The sequence below is a fragment of the Lagenorhynchus albirostris genome, chromosome 9 (assembly GCF_949774975.1).
Source record: "Lagenorhynchus albirostris chromosome 9, mLagAlb1.1, whole genome shotgun sequence".
Classification (NCBI taxonomy): domain Eukaryota; kingdom Metazoa; phylum Chordata; class Mammalia; order Artiodactyla; family Delphinidae; genus Lagenorhynchus; species Lagenorhynchus albirostris.
This window is the reverse complement of record NC_083103.1, coordinates 22227185-22247327: the sequence shown is the minus strand read 5'-3', so window position 1 is coordinate 22247327 and position 20143 is coordinate 22227185. Positions and strand designations below refer to the sequence as shown.

General features: G+C 46.0%; 1 protein-coding gene across 10 annotated transcripts in view; it reads left to right on the top strand.

Moving 5' to 3' along the window:
• PRR5L (proline rich 5 like) overlaps window positions 1-20143 on the top strand; it is a 72212-nt gene that overhangs the window by 25720 nt on the left and 26349 nt on the right. For all 10 annotated transcript variants that reach the window (XM_060159389.1, XM_060159387.1, XM_060159388.1 and 7 more), the window contains one exon: window positions 10406-10454. Coding sequence is in view for 6 of the 10 variants with exons in the window: in XM_060159380.1 (XP_060015363.1) it covers window positions 10406-10454 (49 nt within the window). In the remaining 4 variants the exon portion in view is untranslated. The remainder of the gene's footprint in view (window positions 1-10405; window positions 10455-20143) is intronic.

Here is a 20143-nt window from a genome sequence, read left to right as displayed (position 1 = left end):
AAGCTAACAATGGAAATGTGGTTCTCACGCTACCCATTATTATTGCCAAGAACAAATATGCTTCTGAACACAACCCTGGAAGTGGTGGTCTAATCTCACTGGTATATTTATATAGCTGTTGAAAGAACATAACAGAATATGCTATTGATACATTGTCCACACCCTATGGATGGAGCTAAGAGTCCTTCACTATCGCCTTTGCTGTTAATTGCACATATTTCTGGATCACCAAATTTACTCAAAGATTTTTTACAAAAATAATAAATTAAACAGGTTAAAAAAATAAGGACATTTGTGATACCATGCATGGTAATTATGGTAAAATTAGCAGTCTGAAATTTCATGCTTTTTCTTAATTATTAATTTAAAAACAACTTTTGCTCACAGTGAGCCAGTTTACCTCCTGATGCAGAAGCCAGGATATAGGATTTTTGTCATCTAACTCCACATGATCTTAACCCCATTTCTCATTAGCACTTATTTCCTCATTAGTTTTTTTAAATTTAATTTTATTTATTCTTTTATACAGCAGGTTCTCATTAGTCATCCATTTTATCCACATCAGTGTATACATGTCAATCCCAATCGTCCAATTCATCACACCACCCCCACCCCAACCCCCGCCGCTTTCCCCGCTTGGTGTCCATACGTTTGTTCTCTACATCTGTGTCTCAATTTCTGCCCTGCAAACCGGTTCATCTGTACCATTTTTCTAGGTTCCACATATATGGGTTAATACACGATATTTGTTTTTCTCTTTCTGACTTACTTCACTCCACATGACAGTCTCTAGATCCATCCATGTCTGAACAAATGACCCAATTTCGTTCCTTTTTATGGCTGAGTAATATTCCATTGTATACATGTACCACATCTTCATTATCCATTCGTCTGTTGAGGGGCATTTAGGTTGCTTCCATGACCTGGCTATTGTAAATAGTGCTGCAATGAATATTGGGGTGCATGTGTCTTTTTGAGTTATGGTTTTCTCAGGGTATGTGCCCAGTAGTGGGATTGCTGGGTCTATGGTAATTCTATTTTTAGTTTTTTAAGGAACCGCCATACTGTTCTCCATAATGGCTGTATCAATTTACATTCCCACCAGCAGTGCAAGAGGGTTCCCTTTTCTCCGCACTCTCTCCAGCATTTGTTGTTTGTAGATTTTCTGATGATGCCCATTCTAACTGGTGTGAGGTGATACCTCATTGTAGTTCTGATTTGCATTTCTCTAATAATTAGTGATGTTGAGCAGCTTTTCATGTGCTTCTTGGCCATCTGTATGTCTTCTTTGGAGAAATGTCTATTCAGGTGCAGAGACCTTTTAAGAACAAATTCATCAGGAATGTCACACCTCAATCAAGTGGCCAATTTTCCCCAAATTAAAGTCAGGGCTCATGGTCTGTCAATATGAAGACCATAAACCAGAATCTTTTCTATTGAAAATCACCCCTCAGCATAGACATATTCTAGTGAAATCCCTCGTCATCACAATCTACAGTTCTGCCCGCCCTGAGTGTCCGTCTGCCCTGGTGTGAGCTGGACCTGAGTGTCTTCTTGGTTTAAATTCTCTATGGGCATCGATGTGGTTTTGAACGCCCCTCTCCAGCCTCAATTCTGCCCGCCCTGAGTGTCCGTCTGCACTGGTGTGGGCTGGACCTGAGTGTCTTCTTGGTTTAAATTCTCTCTGGGGCATCGATGTGGTTTTGAACGCCCCTCCCCAGCCTCAATTCTAATGTGGCTGCATTTTGGCAATGGGCACACGTCTCTGTTAGAGGTCTGGGTTTCACGAGCTTTCCCAGGAACAAGAGTGGCCAAACTCTGACACAGAAGCATGCCCTTGCTAAACATGCCTTTCGGCAACTATTCCACTGATGATAGAAAGTTAGGAAAGCGTGAGAAAGCCATGATTTATTTGTACTGGTTCTTATAAGAACCTACGCAAGTAGTTTCTGAAAAGTGCTTTCACTTTTTGGTTGGCTGGTGGGAGTGGGGGGGGTACGTGTAGAGGGAGGGGTCATTGATGCTTTTGTTCATTTAATCAGTGAATATTTGTGGACTCTGCCAGGTACTGGGCCAGGTTCTGGGGCAGCCATTGAGGTGGGTTGTTCTTGCCCTTGGGGAACTTACGGCAGAGTGAGAGTGGGGAACTGAATAGGCAGCTATCATAGGATGTTCTGCGTGGGGTGGCAGCAGAACCCAGGGTGCTGGGGAATGTGAGGGGCTGGGCGCGTGATTAAATATGGGAGAAAGCTATGCCTCCTTTGAAATCTGCAGGATGAACAGGTGGGAATCAGGTAGAAAGGGCAAGTGAGGATATAAAGATCTTGCCACTACTCTCTCCATACTCTTTCACCCCTCCTTCTTCCTGGTTTTTTTTTTTTTTTTTCTCAGCAGAAATAAATGCTCAGAGATGAGGTTTCCGGAAACCAGAGATGAGTTATCTGCAGCTGGCCTGAGGCAGGAAACTCACATTTTCCTTCTCTCTCCAACCACCCCGCTTCTGTTCTTGTTGGGAGGGAGGTGTCATGAAGGAAACCCCAGAGATTTTCAAGGCAAGAGGAGGTTCCAAGAATAGAGCTCGGTCTCTGACAGGTCGGAGTTGAAACGTCCTGGTTCTGAGTCAGTTGGCTGTCTGAGGCCCGGAAGGGAGCTCCACCTCAGATGCTTCCAGCTCTGTGAGGGAGTCTGTTGACTGTGCTGGGACCCACAGCTGCGGGCAGAGCTGGGAGGGGAGGAGAGGAGAGGAGAGGCCGGATGGAACCCACAGGCTGGCAGAAGGGACCAGGCTGAGTCAAGATTCTGTGCGGTAGTGATAACAGTAGACGTCAGCAGAACATTTATTTAGTGCGTGCCGGGCTCTGTGTGTTAACTCTTGTAAAACTCACCACGCCCCTATGAGCCGGGTGCCACTGTATCCCTATCTTACAGATGAGGAAATAGAGGCACAGAGGACTGGAATAGCTTGCCCAGAGTCTCAGAGCTAGTTAGTAGCTGACCTGGGACTTGAACTTGAGCTTCCCATGTTTCTCAACACACAGTAAGTGGCTGCAAGAGGCACATGCCTGGCATTGTCCAGATTTAGGCCTGATGCTCCCGGATGTGGATTCATGAACAGATCATCGGATGAGTGGGGCATCGTCTTCTGAGGGCCCTCGTTTGGGAGGCCTGCAGGCGAGATCTTCTCTTTTTGGCCCAGGGCGCTCTGCCTGGCCGTGTGTTGATACCTTGTGTCTGCTCTAGTTGAGAAACAGACTCATCTCTGGGGGCAGGAAGACTAGTTGAAGGGAAGTAGTGAATCAGAAACCTCTGGGATTGGCCCATGAAGTGGTCGGCCTGCACAGTGTTTGGAAATCTGGACATCCCACCTGAAGATCCAGGCCTCTCTGGAAAGTCTGCATCGGGCAACGCTGCATCTGGAACTGGTCACTGGGAGCGAGGCCTGGCTGCTGGCTTCAGTGGAGTTTGCTGCAGCCCCACTGTCTGTGCCCGTCTGCTTCCCTCACTCACCTTACCTGCCTGCCCCTGTGGGGATGGGGGTACCACTGCCTGATGTTCAGATGGGCCTCTGTTTGAGTTGGGATCTGCCAGTGTATGGCCTCAGGGAAGGCTCTGAGCAACAGTCGCCTCATCTGCAAAATAAATTCCTACCTTAGAGGCTCTTGGAGAATTCAAGATGCTTTGTGCCATCTGCTTAGCAGTGTACATGTGACATAATTAGGAGCTCTGGAAATGCTTTTTGTTGGTTTTCTCCATCTTTTTCACTGTCCCCACTGCCACCCACTGGGGTGCAGAAAACAGAGAGGTGTGAGAATCCTAGAATTTTATCTGAGTTACGCACACAACCTCTGATAGGCCCCCATAGAATGGGCCAGCAGAGGAAAGGGATGTTTCCCTGTGTTTCTGCTTAAAAGACGCCACCTCCTTGAAACGTGTCCTATTGCAGAAGCAAGGTGGGTGATCTCAGGAGGATTTAATGATCAGGTTGGACAGGCACTGACTGACGAGCTATAGCGTCAGGCACAGGACCCTGAGGCCCCCTGCTGTTCCTAGACCATGAGGACGTCTGGCTAGATCCCACCAAAAGGCCTGGGTACGTGCGGCAGCCCCTGATTGCCAAATGGCACAGAAATACTTCACAACTGATATGGTGTCCCCACTCGTGCTGGCTAAACTTTAGCCCTGTGGCACCTGTCTCCAAGCTGTTTCATTATCCTTTGGGATTTTGCTGCCTTGGGGCTTTCCCTGTGCACAAGAGAGATTGTGGCTCACATCTAAGGTGATTGTCTACATCATTTCTGCCTCTCCATGCCCTGCCTGCCATCTGGTCCTCCCTGTACCTCATAACCAGCTAGATCCAGCTTGGGCTGTGCCTCGTTTACCTTCAAGCCCACAGAAGTGGGAAGTTGAGTTGACAAGATGGTGCGGGGTGAGATGACAGTCTGTATAATAACAGGAAATCCTGTCATCTGGGGTGGTGTCTCACCCAGTCAGCCTGGAGGAAAAGGGGGTGAGATAGTACAGATCAGCGTGTGAGTGGTTCCTCATTTCTCCTTATTACTGCCCTTTTGGCTTCTGACTGAACTTCATGCCCCATTTCCCTTTTGGGTTGAGTCCCACATAAGCATTCACTTCCCATTACTCTCAGGTCCCCACGTCCTTCTCTTTCTAGCTCAATGGCTGATGGTGGTGACGGTGGTGATGATGATGGTGGTGACAATGGTGGTGATGGTGGTGATGATGGTGCTGGTAGTGGTGGTGATGGTGGTGATGATGGTGGTGATGATGGTGATGGTGGTGGTGGTGGTGATGGTGGTGGTGGTGGTGGTGATGGTGGTGGTGGTGGTGATGGTGGTGATGGTGGTGATGGTGATCATGGTGGTAGTGATGGTGGTGATGGTAGTGGTGGTGATGATGGTGATGGTGATGATGGTGATGGTGGTGGTGGTGGTGGTGATGGTGATGGTGGTGATGATGGTGGTGATGGTGGTGGTGATGGTGGTGGTGATGGTGGTGGTGATGGTGATGATGGTGCTGGTGGTGATGGTGCTGGTGGTGATGATGGTGGTGGTAGTGGTGGTGATGGTGGTGATGGTGGTGGTGGTGATGGTGGTGGTGGTGGTGGTGGTGGTGGTGGTGGTGGTGATGATGGTGGTGGTGGTGGTGATGGTGGTGATGGTGGTGGTGGTGATGGTGGTGGTGGTGATGATGGTGCTGGTGGTGGTGATGGTGGTGGTGATGGTGATGGTGGTGGTGGTGGTGATGGTGGTGGTGGTGATCATGGTCATGATGGTGGTGATGATGGTGGTAGTGACACTTGCTGAGCCTTGCTGTATCCCGGGAGCATACCATTCAAGGATTAATTCGTTTAGCCCTTGCAATAATCCTGTGGAGTGGCTACCCTTACTATCCCCAAATTCCAGTTGAGGAAACAGTTACAAGGGACTAAACTGTACAGTTAACTTGCAAAGGTTACTGCTGACCACAGGCTTCGGACCCAGGCGGCTGCCTCCAGACCCTCACATTCAGTGAGACTTCTCTCCTCTCCATCCTGAGCTTGCTGCATGCCCTCCTCAGTAACCTCTGCCGTTCCATTTTCTTGTGTATAAAAAGCGGTTTTGTTTTACGCTTAAATGAGGAAATACATATACGTTGTTGACAATGGTGCCTGGCACTTAGTAAGTGCTTAGTAAACCTTAATTGGGAAAAAAGCTAGGCTCCATCCTAGGAGCAATTTGTTTTTTGTTTATTATTATTATTTGCTCCAATATGTAATAACTTTCCTATTTCCTGGGAAGAGACCCTAGGAAAGGATGGAAAAAGTGGAAGGAAGGCTGCCGGTTTCTGTGCCTCTGTGCCCAGGAGGAACATATGTCCTAGGTTTTGGGAATCAGGATTTCCATCTCTTCCGTATCTAGGGAACCCAAGCACGGGCTCTTCGATTCTGTTGTCTTTCTTCTGCTTTTCTCTTCTTTCTCGTGCTTTACAAGCTTAACTGGCAAATGTAGTGAGGATGGTTATAGGGTGAGTGGTCCCTCTGTGAATTTAGGTCTGTGCATCCCTAATGCCTTGATACTTTCCATTTTTTGGACGAGATGGTACCCCTGTCTCCTGGGAGAGGGGTCCTGATGGGCAGGAAGTCATTGTCTGAGCTCTTCCATCCTTCTCTCCTAGCACCTCACACCACATCTGACACAGAGTAGGTTTTCAGTAGACGTTTGTGATTCGATGAATTAACTCATGGGGTCCCGATTCTGTTTTGGAGAGAAGCTACTGATGAGTTCCCCCTGGAGATGGTACCTCAAGGTAGAGGGGTGGAAAATCCCTTTCTCTCAGTTCAGCTAAGACCAGGGTAGAGTTTTTGAGAAGTACCCTTTCCTTGTAATCCAAGTGCAAGCAGAATAAACACAGAATATAGAAATAGATGGTGGATCTCGCACTGTGGCTCAGCGCAGACTGTCCTCAGCTTGGCTCTGTCCTCTCCTCACCCCCCTCTCTCTGCATTAGGTTCTCGGGTTACCAGCCTGGGGTGGGTTTGCATTGGCAGATTCTCAGGACTTGTGGGATTCTCTGATCCCCTAGGACAGTCTGCTTCCTGATATTGTGCCCTTGATGTGGGAATGCACTCCCACAATTCCTTCTCGGCCTCAAGCCATCTGTTGGTAACCCTGATGGTGGTTATTGTTAATTCAAAAAAAATTTTTTTAATGTTTTTGAGTAGGATGTGTTCACAGTGTACTAAAAATTTATATATACAACGAGATATGCATTGAAGAATCTCCCTGCCTTGTACTCCAGAAACCCAGCTCCTACTCCCCTGCCAAAGATAACTTTTATTACAGTAGTTTATTGGTTATTCTTCCAGAGCTTCTTTACGCATATATGAGGAATATTTGTGGAAAAGCAGCGGGGGATACTTGACACTTTATACGAGGTCCACAGACTAGGGTCTAACGAGGTGGTTTGGTGTCTCTAGCACAGCGTTTCCCAACTTCAGGGGATAAAGTTTGCTAAAGTGTTTTGTTGCCCTACTGAATTTCCAGTAACAGCTTCAACCTTCTCCAGCCTCCTACTTGGGAAGATGGAGAGGAGGAGACACAACCCAGTGCATTTACATATAATTTTGAAAATGCATGTATGTTTTGTGTGTTTAAAAATCAAGATACTGAAAAAAAAATCAAGGTACTGTATATTTCAGTTCAAAGGGTCTCTTGGAAACCAAATCATAGTTGTGACAGAACAGCAAGTTAGAGCAGATTTGACAAGTGAATTTGTTGCTCTCGTGTAAATAAAAAATACATATATTTTCTCTTCCCTTCTCACAAGGTAGCACATTATACACACTGTTCTGCATCTTGCTTCTTTTTGACGTAACGTAATGTAGATATTTTCATATCATTACTTAAGAGCACTTCCTTATTCCCTTTTGTTTTTTTATGGCTACTTAGAACGTCATTGTACGAATGAACCAGGTTTTTATGAGCACTTTATTGGCGCACATTTACGTTGATTCCATATTTCACCACAGCGGAAGTGCTGTACATGTATGTATTGACCTTGTCTAACTCGTAACATGTGCAGACAGAAATAAGACAGGATTTTGTAAGGAACAGGGTAGCTTACTGATTTACCCACCCAGGACAATGGAATATTGACTTAAATGATCGGCTAGTGTCTATTCTGTTCTGATAATTCTGTACGACAATACCTAGTAGAGAGGGTTTTGAACATGGAATTCTCTTACAATACCTGCTTACAGTCTATTACATTTAACATATATAAAGCAGATTGCCACACCTGTGTGTGGTTCCGCTTCAGTAAAGGACCGAGGACCACTCTTATCAGTGTGGTGGGAGCACCTCTTCCTATCCTGCCTCTTTATTCTTATCCATCACCATCTTGCTGCCCCTGGTACGGCTGCTGCTAGCTTCTGGGTCCTTTTTGCTATGCCTTTGTCTTGGCAGTTGCAACAAGTTCACTCTTTAATCTCTGCTCCTTTATCAGCTGATTTCTGCCTCAAGCTTTGTCTTCCTATAATGCCCTGCAGAATTCTGGCCTTGGCCAGAATTGCTGCAGTCCCGGCTGTAACTTAAGGGTTCCTGTCACTGCAGTCTGCAGCCTTTCTGTCCTCCCTGATAGGTAGGGGAGGAGATCTCTTGGATTCCTCAGTTGTGTAGCATCACAGTGCTCCTGGGGTACCACCTGTCTAATCACGTCCAGCCCCAGTTCACGATTGTTACTCCTCCGCCTTGCTCCAAGTGGGTTTCCATAGCTCTTGACCCTGAAGGCTCACCTGTACTGACGACCTCTGTCTCTTTCCATTTTACCTGAAGCGTCTACATGAACACAGTGTCCTCCCAGCGTGGCTTCCTCGGGACACCAATTCCATAGCCTGCGTTTTAGTCTCAGAACCGTGTTGACCCCTTAACATTGTAAGTGCCCGAGATAATGCTTAAGAAACTGTTAGTAGTAGCCCGTTATGAGGACTTGTTTTTCCTTTTTTTTTTTTTTTTTTTTTTGCGGTATGCGGGCCTCTCACTGTTGTGGCCTCTCCCGTTGCGGAGCGCAGGCTCCGGACGCGCAGGCTCAGCGGCCATGGCTCACGGGCCCAGCCGCTCCGCAGCATGTGGGATCTTCCCGGACCGGGGCACAAACCCGTGTCCCCTGCATCGGCAGGCGGACTCTCAACCACTGCACCACCAGGGAAGCCCTGCTTTTCCACTTTTTGATGAAGCTTGGCTTCTTCACCTATGGTTTTGAGACTTCCCAGTGGCCATGAAGACTTCGTTGGGAGGTGCTTCTCTTTCCAGCAGCCAGAAGCAGCCTCCCTGCCTCTTCCTGTTTCAGGGCCTCCCTCTGGGGCTGCCCACTTGATTTCTGTGTCCCGTCTGAGCGACGCCTCTGGCCTCGAAGACCAGCCATGACCCACCTGCTCTTGGCCCAGTGACCGACGAAGGCTCCCCTGTCTCTGTCAGACCCACCCACACCTGGTGAACCCCTGGGTTCTGTGGATGGGATGGCCTTCTGAGAGCCTGCCATTCACTTGGATCTCAAAATGCAGTGTCCACCACAGATACGTTTTCTGTCCTGGCAAAAGGAAGGTATCTTCCTTGCTCAGCATGAGTTTTCAGCTTTCCAGGGCTCTTTCTGGTGCAGAAATTTAGATCTTGGATGTTTCTTCTTGTTGTGACTCAGGCTTATTGTATCTATCTTCTGCACACTGTGGCATCTTGTTGTAACTTCCCGTTTATCCTACAGCGACACGTGAGGATGCATTTTTTGAGGAGTTAAAACCCAGCAGGTGTTGTCAGAAGCTTGAGTGTTTGCTCTTTAGTAACCGTCTCCGGTGGGATGCGTAAATGAAATTATTGGAAGTCCTGAAGAGTTTTTTTTTTCCTGGATCCTTGGTTTTATCTTTCTCACCTTATTTGGATCAAATTAAAGAAAGAGCAGTAGGGATAGTCCCATGATTTATCTCAGGGAGAAGGAGGTCTGGTGCCAATACCACCATGTTTTATTTTTATCTTTTAAGCACTTAAGACTCTTTGTACTTACCTCGGGAGTGTATCGATTAACCTGCTAGATCTCCACACCCCTCCCCACAAGGATGTAAGCTGCTTGAGAGCAGAGACCTCGCCTGTCTTGTTCACTTCTGCAAGCCTGGTGCTAGAACAACGTCTGGCTCATAAAGAGCAGCTGAATAAATGTTTGTGCTGCATAAATAAAATCCATCTGTTCTCCTTTGAAGGACTTTTAAGTCCCTTTGGGATGGGCAGTAAGGCCACGGAAACCACGGCACCAAGCTCAGTGTCTCCGATGGATTTGGAGGCGAGACTGGGTAGGGTTATGCAAAGAGATGTTGAATTTGCCGAAGGTCTGGGTTTGAATCTTCACTCTGCCGCTGACTTATTTGGGAGACCTCTCTGAGCCTCAATTTCTTTATCTATACACGAGAGATAATAATTGCTCCCCAACACACACACATACTTTGCAATCCTTGGGTGAAAAATGTATGAAAAATGCATTTTAAACCGTAAAGTCTGCAAATGAGGGGGAATTACAAAACCATGGCCTTTCTCTTCCTTATTTTTTGCTGCACATGAAGCCAGGTGCCCCTGCCTGCCTCCACCTCTGTTAGAATTGGGATATCCTGTGGCTGCCCTCTTGAGATGCTTTATCTGTTAAAGTGAACTAAGGAGCAGATGCTTTCTAGGAGTTCATCTGCCCCAATTCCCTAATGACCTTGGTGGGGGTGGGGTATTACTGGCACCTAGGAAAGCACACTTCAGGCTCAGGCCAGGCCTCGGCGCCTGTGCCACTGGTGGTGAGCACGGCAATTCACCAAGCATCTGTGAACTCCGGGAGCTATAGCATCAAGGGCTGCTTGACAGTTTTTCTCTCTTTCCAGGAGGCTGCTGAAGAGTGAACTTGGATCGTTCATTACAGACTATTTTCAGGTAAGCTGTGTGGGTCTGAGCTTGTGTTATATTGTGCACGTGGGTACATGTACCTAAAGGAGTGACCGATACTGTACACCTGGACATGGCTTCAACATCCAAAATTATGTATCCCGAGTTCCTACTACATGCTGGGCATTGCAGTGCAGCCCTACTGCGTGCTGGGCACTGCAGTGCAGTGGCAGTGGAGGTGTACAGGGCAAGCGTGGTCCCTGCTCTTATGGAGACTATAGCCTCAGACAGCGGTTCTCAGGCTTTTTGGTCTCAAGGACCCCGTTACGCTCTTAAAAATGATCATTTATTTGGGTTATCTCTATGTATTTTCACCATATTAGAAATTAAGCCTGAGAAAATTTACTGTGTGCCTTAATTCATTCAAATAATAAACCTACTACATGTTAGCATAAACGGCATTTTTATGAAAAATAACTTTCTGAAAGTAAAAGGATAGGAGAGTGGTATTGTTTTATATGTCTGCAAATCTCTACCTGCAGACTGGATCCTCATATCTGCTTCATAGTCAGTCTATTGTGATATTGCCCATCTGGAAAATATTGCACCTAGTCTCTGGAAAATTCGACAGTACACTCAACGGAGGATGCAAGGCAAATAACAGCTTAGTGTTGTTAAGGAAATCGTTTTGACCATGTGGAAAAGGTCTGGGTGATCCCTCAGGAGACCCCAAACCACACTTGGAGAACTGCTTTCCTAGTGCCATTCCCTCCCACTCCGCATATGGTTCCTAATTGAGTGTAATGCTATGTCCCTTTAGCCAAGTTCTTTCTTGTCACTAAGCCTCTCGGTCTGTTCTGTTAAAGATAGAATTGAATCAGATAAGCTAACATCCCTCCTGCCTAGACACTGTTGTTAGGCAGCTAATGAGTTCAGGATTCCAGGTGCAGTCAGGATGGTTTCTAATCCACTGACACGAGATGCCTTCCTGACTCCATCCAAAGACACGTGGTGGGAAGTCCCCACACAGATATTTTTCAATAGTCAATACTATAGTACTGCAGGATCCATGGTTGGTTGAATCTGTGGATACCAAAAAACCTCAGATACGGAGGGTCAACTATAAATTATATGCAGATTCTCGACTACACAGAGGGTTGGTGCCCCTAACCCCTTGCGTTGTTCAAGGGTCAACTGTATACATATTTGTTATTCTAAAGTGTAATCCATCCCTTTTAATGGGAAGGTGACATAAAAATCCATAATAAATTGTTTTCAGGTTGGTGATATTATTCTGTATCCCAGGTGAGCATACTTTTAAGACAGTTTAAAGAGTTTTTAGCTTTTAAAAACAACACAGGCGTCCTTCCATTTTCTTTCCATAAATCAGGAAGCTTAAATTTTTATGTGCACTTTAAAAGAATGACAGATGTCAGTCGTTTCTCTCTCACATGCACACACACACCCACACACACCAGAAAATGACCACTTGGCCACTCTATATCTGGACAAAGCAAGACCCAGCAGAAGCCTGGAATTCAATCAGGGCAAATGTCTCAGCTGCTTGAAAGAAAACCCCTGTCCAGGGAGAGACAAACAAAGATTAAAAAAGAGATAATTAGTCACAAATGTGAATCATTTCAGTTGCCCTCGACTCAAAGGTCAGTCTTGTCCTCACTCTCTTCTCTTGCTGTCTCTAGTGATTGAGTTTTAAATCCAGCTACAGAGAAGTGGTTTTTCAATCCCTCCTGGTGAAACCTGCCAGCCCAGCTGCCTTCCTCATTGACATTTAAAATAGACAGGGTTCTGTGTGGTTTCAGTCAAGTTTGAAATGTCAGTCATATCTTGGCTTTGGGGGCTACCCCTCGGATGGGTGGGGAAGGGCATTTGGGTGGGGATTTATTTATCTGGAAAGCCCTGAGGTTTTGGGGGCAGTAAGTGCTGCTTACAAAGTATGCCAGACACTTAACAGCTGGTAACCACATGTCATTTTTTATCGAGTGCTTAATCAGAGAAACTGCTTGGTGAATATCGAGTCTCTTTCTGGGGGTGTGGGGTATGAACTGGTTTTCACAGTTTTGAATCTGGGTTTTTTCCTTAGTTTAAGGTGCTAGACTGGAGAAAAGCCTATCCTAGACACTGTTTATTAAAATGTAGGTTTTAAGTCTCATGTAGGCACAGAGCCTTTTTAAAAATGTGTTTGGTTCTCCAGTCCCTAGAAATTACCTAGCACATAGTAGATGCTCAATAAACTTTATTGGGAGAGAGGGAGGGGTTGCCCACCACAGATACATGAGAGATTTTAGGAGTTGCACACAATGGTATTAAATAACATTCGCCTTTGTGGTAAGTGTTTCCTTTCCTTATTTTCCTTTAGCACTTCTGATCGTGCCAGGGAGAGTCTTCGTTTGTGCCATTGTGTCTGTTACACTTCTGCAAGACTTGGTGATCTCTCTTGTTTAAGGAAGAGAGAGCAGGTTTCAAAATTAGTGTCTTCAGCTAGAAGCAATGTCTAGTTAGGATTACAAAACATCATTTTGTTGAGATTGAGTTGATCCTTGAGTTACATTGTATTTATGGTAAATGGTGTTGCTGTGGTTTCTTTTATAAACATATTTATGTTTTTAAAAAAGTGGATTGATTGAAGAAAAATAGTATACAAAGAATAATAGTGTATGTGGCCCTGGCTGTGACCAAGTGGTGAAGGTGGTTCAAGAGAGACTCAGGTGTGGAAAGTCCTTTGCTAGGCACCCTTGAAAATGTGGCTGGTTTCAAAGCCACACCAAGAAGAGCTTTTCAGATGAAGAGGGAAATCCAGGAGGCAAGGCTGATAGAGGTGACCTCAGCCTTCACACTCAACTATCGGATGTAGTTTCAAGAGGGAAAGTCAGAATGGGCTCCAGAAAGAACATTCCTCCAGCAAGGAGGAGAGGGGAAGGTCTGGGGACAAGTGAGGAGCAGAACCAGGGGGGTGGACAGGTAAGACCCAAATGCCATGGACGTGGCTGTTGGGGAAGGTGACGAGTGGGTTCCTCCGTGTGGAGGATGAGATGGCCACCCCCCCCCCACCCCGCCTGGACATCTGGACTCAGCAATGAGGTCTGTCTCCTGGGACCCAGACCCCCCACCCCAGAGACTGCTACCTGTAAAAGCCATCACCGTGGCTCCGCTTTTGAAAGTGAACATTCTCATTTTGCAGCTTTGAAGAAAGACTCACAGAAAGATTGTCTTCAGTGAAGAATAATGAAAATGACCCGAGGTGAGGGCAGGGGCAGAGCAGGCGGAAAGATGGTGCTTATCTTGTGTCTGCACACAGAGAAGACAGGCTGTTTGATTGACAAAAGCACAGATAGATTTCCATATGACAGAGGCCAGAAAAATCTTTGACATTTCCAGTATTGATTTTCCTTTTTCCTCCGTCTGTTTTGAATTGCACCCAGAAGGAAAATTGGGGTTTCCGACAGGAACTCTATATCCTAGAGACAGCTCTGCGGGGTAATTGGTTCCTTTTATCTTTGGAAATGGTTGACAGGAAATGCTCTGCATTTTTCTCTTACCTGATTAGGTACCTTGGTGGTCCGGGGCCTGGGGATGCGAGAGGTGGCAGATCATACTTTCTGTGCTTCTGCATCTGCTGGTTGTGTTGTGTCTGTCAAAAGCTTTCCCCCAAGCCCAGAAAGTTAAATTATTTTTGGTGGAACTAGAGTTTCGCTTGATACAGAGACTCAGTTTGTAGTCAGTGGCTTTGAGTAAGATAGAACCTAAGCAAAGGAGAAATTTGGCCACCATACTTGTCAGTAGGGCACAGATGATGTAAATGTTTGATGTAAAGGTTTCCATCTACTGCTCGTATCTGTGGCAGTCACAAGAGGCCACTTTCCCCTTAGCTCATCATTATCAGAGAAGATTCATTAAGGGCGTGTGGCATGTGGCAGGGAGCTGAAGGAGAGACCCACAGAAGCATCCTGGTCACCATGGAGTTTGAAATTGAAGTGCAGGGAGGTAGATGCATCCGTATAGGGGACACACGGCATCGTGTTAACTGAAACCCCGAGTGGATGGTAAAGGCTTAAAAACAGGCCCAGTATAGTCTTTACTATTCTTTAAGATTATCAATCTTTATTATTAATAATAATCTTATTATTTAAGATTAATAATAATCTTAAAGATGATTTTAATAATCTGTAAGATTATTAAATAATAATCTTCTTTAATCCACCTGGAAAGGCTTCTAAAACAAACGGGATTCCCAAAAGGGGAAGAGATAATTAGGTGGGCAGAAGGTAGTAAGGCACAATTCCCATATACTCTGCTTTGAAGGTAAAATTGGGGCCAGTATACAGAGGGACTTTGAACAAGAGGAGCTGGGCTCCAGTGAGAGGACAAGCAAGAGGGGAGAGGATGATGTCTCTAGGTGAGAAGGTCGTTAGAAGTTGCATCTTGCATTTGGCCAGTACTTGGAAGAGAGGCCTTGGGGAGTCTGTGAACATTGGGGTGGCTTAAAGCTCCCCTTGGCTGTTGAGAGGGGAGAGAAAAGGTGCTAGTCTGGGGGCTGCCAGGAGGACCCCTGGATGCTTCAGGCTGCCCTCCTCGGCAATTACTTGAATTTTATGCAATTATTTGAATATTTTTATTGGACTTTCCTGCAATTTTATGAAGAAAAATGGAAAAATGAGTCTTGAAATTGATAACCACAGATCTTAATATAATTGAGAGAAGGATGGAAATCAATGGGTATACGCGGAAATGGCAACTCTTCGGCCTATTGCACTGAGGTTATTACACATTCCGTTGTTAAGGAGGGAACATGTAGGTACAAAATGCTGCAAATATATCACCTGAAGACTAGCTCTGAAAATGAGGTGTAATTAGGGGTTTTATCATCCTTTTTGGCTCTGTGGGAACAGAACTCCCCCTGATATCAGGTAAGTGTCTAGGTTCACATGGGTATGTGTTTTCAGGAACCCATTATGGGTGAAATTGGGTGACTTCCAAGTAGACTAGGCTGGAAATGGCAGGAGACAGGTTTAGGGAACCATTGGGGGAAGGGATGGAAGGCAGGGGTAGATGCTGGAAAAGTGGAACCATCCAAATACGTGGAAACATCCAGCAACTCAGTGGCCATAAGAAGTAAGGGCTGAGGTAGGAGGTCTGAGAAATATTTGTTAGACTTGGAAAGCAACGGGCGACGTTTCTTGGAGGCTGTTTCACAGCTATAAGGAAGACTAAAATAGCCATCATTGTAACAACAGCTAATATTTTCAAGCATTTATGTGCCAGGCATTGTTCAACAGTTCTGAGCGGTTGGTTCTCAAAGTGTGGTCCCTGGACCTGCGTCTTCAGCATCACCTGAGAATGTGTCAGAAAAGCAAATTCTCAGGCCCCACCTCAGATGAACTGAGTCAGAAGCTGAGGGGACTGCGGCCCAGCAGCCTGTGTTTTAGCAAGTCCTCTGTGATTCTCGTGTGCTCAAGTCTGAGAACTGCTCTAAGCATCCTTCCTGCGCTGTCATGTATTCCTCCTGACAGCTGATGGGGAAAATTTCATTATTACCGTTTAGCATATACTGCAGCTGAACCTGGGTAAAGGAAGGTTATCCACAATCATACAGCTAGTAAAAGGTAGAGTGGAGATCAAACCCAGGCCATCTGGCCACAGAAGAAAATCTTTTGGATTATACTTTAAATGTTAAAAATGCCTGGAAGATATCCCCTGAAAACCCCAGAGAAGAGAAGTTTCAATGCTTTTAAATTTAATTTTACTTTATTTTTTTAGGATCCAGCAAAACAGACATGGGACCATTTTCCTGCTTCCTTGTAAAATAACTTTGAAAAAAGCCCAAATTCACCCTTTTAGTGAATTTTACCCTTTTACCAGCGAAATGGTGCTAAATGAAGATTAAACTTGTACCAAGTTTCAAATTTTCTTCATTCCCCATCTGGGGCTTTCTCTCTGGTCTCATCACACCCACACACACAACCCCAGGACTGGTTTATTAAGAACTCTCTGGTCCTGGGGGTGAGTTGTGTTTATAAGACTTTTTGTTGCTTATCTAGGAAGGCATCCAGGTTCACAGGAAATGTAGACATCCTAAGAGATGATGGCTGTACTTTCAAAGTTACAGAAGAGAAAAAAAATGGAGGTGGCCCATGATTTCCATCACTGGCTTGGTGCCAACAACAGCAACTTTTGCAGACATTGCTATCCCTGGAAACAAATGCCTAGAATGGAATTATTGGTGAATACAAGTTCTCAGTAGGCAGAGTGACATGCTGCCAGACACCTCTGGGATGGGAAAGAATGTCTCATTTGGGAATAGCATCCACCTGGGAGCCAGGTGTACGCCTTGCCAGACATCACATATGGTAGTGGAGAGGGAGACCCCAGGAAAGTACTTTTGGAGAGGCGGAAGTTGAGAAGCTAGTAGCAGGATTGGGCAGCAGCAATGACCCAGCTGGTTGGAAGCTTTGGTGGAACCCAGTTACATGGCCTGAAATTGCCAAGCCAGCTGCCCCCAGTATCTGAGCCGAGTGGATCTCATCTACTTTCCCTTGTGGGCAAGGGCATTGAAAACCTCTCCAACTGAGAGGGCAGAAGAGTGTGATGCCTAAAAGCACCAGCCTTTCTGCCAGGAAGGTCTGGATCCCAGTCCTTGCTAGAACACTTACTGGCTGTGTGACTGTAGGCATGTTACTTAACCTCTCTGAACCTCAGTCTTCTTAGTGGTAATCTAGTTGTAATCGTAGTACCTACCTCAAAAGGTTGATGCAGTGACTAGATGAGATGACGTATATCAAGTGCTTTGTACAAAAAGTGAGCAGTGAATGAATGATAGCTGTTCACCTTAGTATTTTTTTAATCATTGTTGAAGTAAACCAGAGTAATATCCTGGGGGAAAGATTGGGACTTTGGATTCCAGCCAACCTGGGTGCAAATTCTGGTCTCACATTTGCTAGTTGCTTCTCTGAACCTCTGTTTCTTCATCTATATAAAGGGGATAAGTTTGTGGCAAAGGTAGAGTGAGGTAATGCATGAGAAGGGTATAATACAGTGCCTGACAGAGAGTAAAAAACCAATAAAAAAAACTCCACCGTCATTCTTTGTGTTCTCATTATTATCATCACTGCTAAAGCATTAGAAGCAACAGGTGGCTGGCAGCCTTAAGCATTTACAGAATTCCTACCTTGTGTGGGAATAGCATCATTCTCCTCACCCCCTAGCTTGTTGGTTCCCCCTTTTCCTGAGTCCTTCCGGCTGGGTCGAGGAGGAGCCTGCTTGACTGAAGATGCATGTGGTTGACATTGACAAGCCCTGCACTACAGCAGCCCACCCTCTCCTCTGCCATCCTCGCCTCGTCCTGCCCACCCTCCGTGATTACCCAGGATGAGCTCGGTCCTTCCAACCCACTGAAGGCTCCATGGTTTTGGATGCCTTTCCACAGACATCCTTGTTTTTTGCATTTTTCCTTTGAGCCTTGTTCTTCTGTTGGCAGCCCGTTTTCGATGTCTTAATAAAAACAGATAGGTCAGCTGTTTTTGACTTCCGGATCCTCTGCCGCTTCCTTAGAGTGCTGTGTATTCCCCGTCCAAGTTCATTTATGGGGGCTGCATGAAGTGACAACGGGCCCATTTCCTAGGTGGCTGCTATTGAATGTAACTAGTAATGTTAGCTAGTTACGTTAACGAGTAACGTTAACGTGTAATGTTCTTTGGCTTGAAGCCTTTGGGCTGGGGAGGTGATGCGGTTGGTACCATCAGGCAGGGAGTGGGACAAGAGAAAAGTCAGGATCTTCTCCAGCTCGGTTCCCATACATTTTCTCAGCACCTTCTACAGTCAGGCGTTTGTCTGGGGCTGGGAATACTGGCAGGTGAGGCCAGAGGGGACAGACACTTCGAATGACAAACAATGCAAGATAGCTGTCTAAATCCAGGCGGGTTTTCTTTTCTTTTTTCTTTCTTTTTTTTAGGTCTCAGCAGCCTTAAGCCCCACAGATGTCCAGTTGGTGTGTCCTTAGGTGAAGCGACCAGCAGACAGGGTGGGCTTCGTAATTTGCAGGGCCCAGTGCAGGATGCAAATGTGGCTCCCACCAGGGTGAGGAAGGTACTCCCCTTCCCATGGACCTGTGGCCACAACACGTCGTGGACAGGGGGCCCCCAAGAGATTGTAACCTTGTTCTCGGTACATAGCTCAGGGGTGGTCGAGAGGCCCCCAGCTGAGTCATCAGCACCCAAGCCAGAGCTCTGCCAGCCCAGGGCAGGGAGGAGGGGCTGCCACCAGGCCTCTCCCCAAGATGCCACAGAGCACCAGGGCCTGGGCCCCTGCCGACGCAACCCTGTCACCACCTTGGGAATAGAAGGATGGCAGTGGTGAGGCAGGGCAGGGGAGACCAGCAGGGTGGAGAGCAGCCATGGGGGTGCGGAGCAGGGGCCTGATAATCCCTCCTGGGGTGACTGTAGAAGGCAGGACCATGAGTGAGCTAAGGCTGGGCCCCTGCGCCGTGTTCCGTTTCCCCAGCAGGCTTCACTTACAAAACACAGATGCAAAGCTAAGACTATTAAGAAGTGAAGATGCACCTGCAGAGCATTAAACCCCAAGCCTGAGGCCCTTCAGAGCACTGGGCCCTCAGGATTACAGGGCCCTTTGGGGCATAGGGGGCCCGTGTGACTACAGATTCCCAGAGGAGAAAATGATTGGCTCAGTTTGAGACCCAGGTGGGGTGGAGGGCAGGCACCAAGCCAATCAGCTAAGCTGAAGATGCAGGCTAGATTCAAATGGTTCGAGCATGCGAGATAGGGAAGCGGGGCTTTGAGCCAGGCTGGCCCAGAAGATTCTAACTCACTTAGCACATGCCAAATAAAAGATGGAGACCGTGCTTCTAGCTGCAGTTTATTCAACTGTAAAATGAGAGCAAAATCTACAAAGCGTAGGGGTATAAACGTTTTCAAGATGCTTTTGACAGGTGCTTTAGCTTCCTGGAAAATATGTCCACCTAAAAATTATGGAAACTGTATGTGACCTGTTGATTTGGACCACAGGGCTGGGGAGAGGGGAGAATGACTAGATGATTTTTAAGGCCCCTTTTAAGTTTTTGTTACTGTTATTTTGGTCTAAGCTACAGAATTTCTATGCCGTGTATCATGAGAAATTTTAAAATGAATGTTTTCCATTTCTCCATAGTACACAAATAACTTCTTCTCCTTGAAAAAAAATTTTTTTTTGCCCCAAATGTCTCCTTGAAGGGGGAAGACATAGAAAAGAGGAGGAAGGAGAACCTAGGCCACTTTTTAAAGTTTAAAGATGCAAAGTAGTTTTTATCAAATGAAAATAAATACCATTTTTAAAATGAGAGCAAGGTGTACAAATGCATAGGGGTGTTAGAATTTTAAGGACCTGCATCACTGTCTCTCCTCTTACAAATATTCTCTTATCTTGATTTCTTAAAACCAAAGAATGGTCTGTAGCATCAAAACAGGCAATATATACTCAATATTTATTAGCTTCTGCTATGATCTAGGCACTGTTCTCAGAGCCAGGGGGACTAAATTAAGTGGTCCTCACTCCTAAGGACCTAAAATCCTAACACATAGGATATAGGGTTTGAATTAATTTCCGTTATTAACTAATGATATAACCTGGACTAGGCTTTTATTTCTCTCAGTGCCTTGGTTAGCCCCCCATACCTTTAAAATGTAGATAATTACAGTGATGGAACAAAATTATGAAGCCTGCGTCGTAGG